Source organism: Acanthisitta chloris, unplaced genomic scaffold (genome assembly GCF_000695815.1).
Source record: "Acanthisitta chloris isolate BGI_N310 unplaced genomic scaffold, ASM69581v1 scaffold39638, whole genome shotgun sequence".
NCBI classification, from domain to species: domain Eukaryota; kingdom Metazoa; phylum Chordata; class Aves; order Passeriformes; family Acanthisittidae; genus Acanthisitta; species Acanthisitta chloris.
Window position 1 is genome coordinate 3800 of NW_008687149.1, and position 3535 is coordinate 7334.

The 3535-nt window shown below is 54.1% G+C and overlaps 1 protein-coding gene across 1 annotated transcript; it reads right to left on the reverse strand.

Moving 5' to 3' along the window:
- Positions 1 to 1982: 1982 nt before the first annotated feature.
- Positions 1983 to 3477, reverse strand: LOC103807734 (phosphatidylethanolamine-binding protein 1-like; the record flags this gene model as incomplete). Its single annotated transcript, XM_009080480.1, has 3 exons — positions 1983 to 2200; positions 2518 to 2618; positions 3299 to 3477. Coding segments are annotated over 3 exons (498 nt in total), but the record flags the coding sequence as incomplete, so codon positions are not given.
- Positions 3478 to 3535: the final 58 nt, after the last annotated feature.

Below are 3535 nucleotides of genomic sequence, written 5' to 3' on the forward strand. Positions count from 1 at the left end.
TGATCAAAAATTTTTTTACTTCTTTCCCCACCTTCCTCCTGCTCCAGCCACTCCCACTCTCCAGTTCCCTTCGGAGCTCAACACTGTCTGTTAGATCATCCCAACCCTTTTCAGTTTTTCTTTTATTTTTATTTTGGGGTTTTGTTTTTTTGGTTTTTTTTTTTGTTCCTCCCCCAAGTCCATCCCCAACCCCCATGATCTTGGTCATAAATATTGCATTATTCACACTTTCAAACTGTGTATTTTCTTACAATAAAAAGAGAAAAAAAAAAGGCTTTACTTCTTTTGCATGCACTTTAAAAAAACAAAAAAAAAAGGACAAAAAAAGAGGACAAAAAAACCCAACAAAACAACAAAAAAAACATTTTTCAGGTTCCAGGGAAGAGCATGAATAACTGTCAGAGCTTTTAATTATATTTGTAAATAAAAGTGTTCATCACAATGCCTGGCTGTGTTATTGTGGGAGGAGTGGCTCGTGCCTGGTGCAGGTGCAGGGTGGGGATGGGGAGGTGACACATTCCACAGTGTCCCTCAGCTGTCCCTGGGCCTGTGCCAGAGGATCTTAAGGGAATGGATTGTGGCTCACTTTTTTAGGTCCTGCTTCCAAGTCCCAGGGTGGATCACTGCTCCAGCCTTACTCTTGTGTGCTGAGGAGCTGGGGATGTTTTCCTGAGAAACCATCAATCCTGTTGAAATGTTTGGACCTGCCCTGGGGCAGACTCCACCCACTTTGTGCTCTGGAGTCACTGATTTTCAGGCCTTGCTGCAGCACTGAGGGTGTCCAGACCTGTCCTCAGACCACGTGGATGCAGGCCTGGAGACATCAGTGTGGAAAAGGGGGAAGGCTTCCAGTTCCATGGAGTAGAGTTGCATTGGCTTCACCTTTTTTTACCCTTTCAAAGACATCAGGCTGGACCAAAGCACTTAGGAAACACACCCCAGCAAGCTGCTGGAGGAGCAGAAAACACCTGGGACCTGCAGCTTGGCTGGGAAGTGGCTTCAGGTGAGTAAAGCTGGTGGCGCCCCAATCTGCTGTGGGGATTCAGGCAGGGTGGTAATGGCTCCTGCAGAGGGAATGAGCCTCCACAGAGCTGAGAGTGTGGGGAGATCCCTCAGGACAGACAGGGACTGAAGGCAGATAAAGAGAGGAAGGCATGATGGCTTTGAGCTGCATCCCTCCAGCACCAGTGTGTTCCAGGAGTGTGGAGCCCCTGGCACAGGATCCAGCCTGTTTGCAGCAGGAGCAGGGCAGGAACCCTACACCACTAAGCTGCTCCTGGGAGCACTCCCCTCACCCCCCAAGAAGACAACCAAGCACACCAGGCACCTTGGGAAGCTTTAATAGCACTGTGAGCAGACAGCACGGCAATATCAGGTCACCACAGAACTGAACATAATTAAGTGGTTTCTCAGCTTTAAGTGACAGCAGAGAACAGAAGGAAGTGATCTAGGCCAGCTCCTGCCTCCCCCTACAGCTACACCTTCACTACTGGAGCAGTTCCCTTTGGTGACATGGAGGCACTGGCCAAATGTTGAGGGGAAAAGAACAGAAAACAAAAAGGAGGGAGTTTCCCTTAGACTGCCCTCTCCTCTCCAGGAGAGTCTCCACAGCCAGCACCAGCCCAGAGTGGTTCTGTACCCACACCTCTGTCACATAAAGCCATCCCAGGACAGTAAAGACACCCAGAATTGACACTAATTCACAAAGGCTTTTGTTTCCCTTAAGCAAGTCAGTTTGGAGGGAGTGACCCTTCCAGGGACACCTATCAGCAGCTCTCTAACTAGGATCACCTGTACCCTGGGAGTCAGCTGAAGCACAGCACAGGCCTGGACACACGGACACGGCGCAGGGACAGTGTTACAGGGTTACAGGTCCAGTGATCAGTGCAGGACAGTTGGGTTCAACTCACTAAATCAAACAAAGCTGCAGCGCCGTGCCCGGCCCGTGGGTGCTGCACAGTGCTGCTCCACCTCCCCGGGCACTACTTCCCCGACAGCTGCTCGTAGAGCTTGGGCACGTAGTCATCCCACTCTGCCTGGTAGCAGGTGCCTGCCACAGGCCCCCCCAGCCCGTACTTGCTGCGGAAAGCAGCCACCTTGAACTTCCCTCGCTTGTCCCCGGAGCGGTTGGACAGTACAGGCTCATTGCAGGACAGCTGCTTCGGCTGCTCGTACACCAGCCACACGTAGCGGTGCAGCCCTGCGGGGAGGGACAGCGTTACCACACCAGGAGCTTGGAATTCCAGAGGACAAGGTCTGCTCTGCGGTGACCCCTGGAGCACAGGAGTGTGCCTGCTTCAGGATCAGAGGGCTAAGGATGATGAGCTTAACGCAGCTTAGAGATGCGGTAGGGATGCTCCATACGTGCCCGTGCAGAGTGTGGCTACGTGCAGCCACGAGCAATCCCACAGGGACTGTTCCCACAGCCAGTTCCCTGCTGGCCTCACCCTCCCACCCTTGTGGGCTGTGTTTGATCCATGTAGTGCTGCATGGGAAGTGCTGCAGCCAGGTACCAACCTGTTCCCTTGGGAGGCCCAGAGCCCACGTAATCCGACAGCACAGTCCCACTGCTCACATCGTTGCCTTTCATGTTGGTTACCAGGAAGTGATGCCATTCCCTGGAAGGAGAAGGCAAAGAACAATCAGGCTGTGGCACAGTCCCTCGTGTCCCTTCATCACTCCAAGACCCAGTTTTTCCCTGAGGCTGTCAGTGGATCAGGCTGTGGTACAGCCCCTGGTGTCCCTTCATCCCTCCAAGACCCCGTTTTTCCCTGAAGCTGTCAGTGCAGGGTAAGTGAACAGTTGCCGCTCCTGGTTTGCCAAACCCCAGGAGCAGCAGTCCCAGGGCAGGTGCTGCTCCACTGGGATGCACAGCCTGCCCAAATCAGCTCCTCCAGCCTGGCTGGGGGAAACCCATGGCCTGACCCCTAGTAGTGGATATTCCACTCACTTCTGAGCCTGACTCGAGACAAGTGAGTTGGTCCCAGGTTTAAGAATCCACTGCCAGCACAGACAGACCTAAATCCAACTCACACATGTGCCCAATCAGAGTGTGCAGCAGATGCTGTGCTCCTCCAGCTACAACAGACCTTTGAACACCCCTGGCAAAAGCAGCTGCTCCTCCCCATGCCGTCCCTGGCTCAAGGAGAGATGCAAGGACAGTTTCTGTGCCAAACCACAGCCCCAGTGCTGTACCTTTGATGGAGCACAGTCCCGACCTCCTCCCAAGCCTCTGCTCAGCCCTAGAGGGATGTTCCACTTCCCCCTGGCAGGACAATTTGCTGCCCACCCCCATTACCTGAACTTCGGGTCCTTCCTACTGGGAGCATCTGGGTCTGTGAGAACCAGGGTGTAGAGCTTCTGGGGATCGCAGCCATCCCACTCGATGCTGGTGGGGCGGTGCTGGACCTGCAGGGATGACAGTGTGAGCGGCCTGGGCCAGCCCTGCCCTGCACACGGGGCTATGTGTGCCCCGCGCTGGGTACGACACCCGCAGCGCTGGAGGTCAGTCGTGCCAGCGCGCACACAGCCCGAG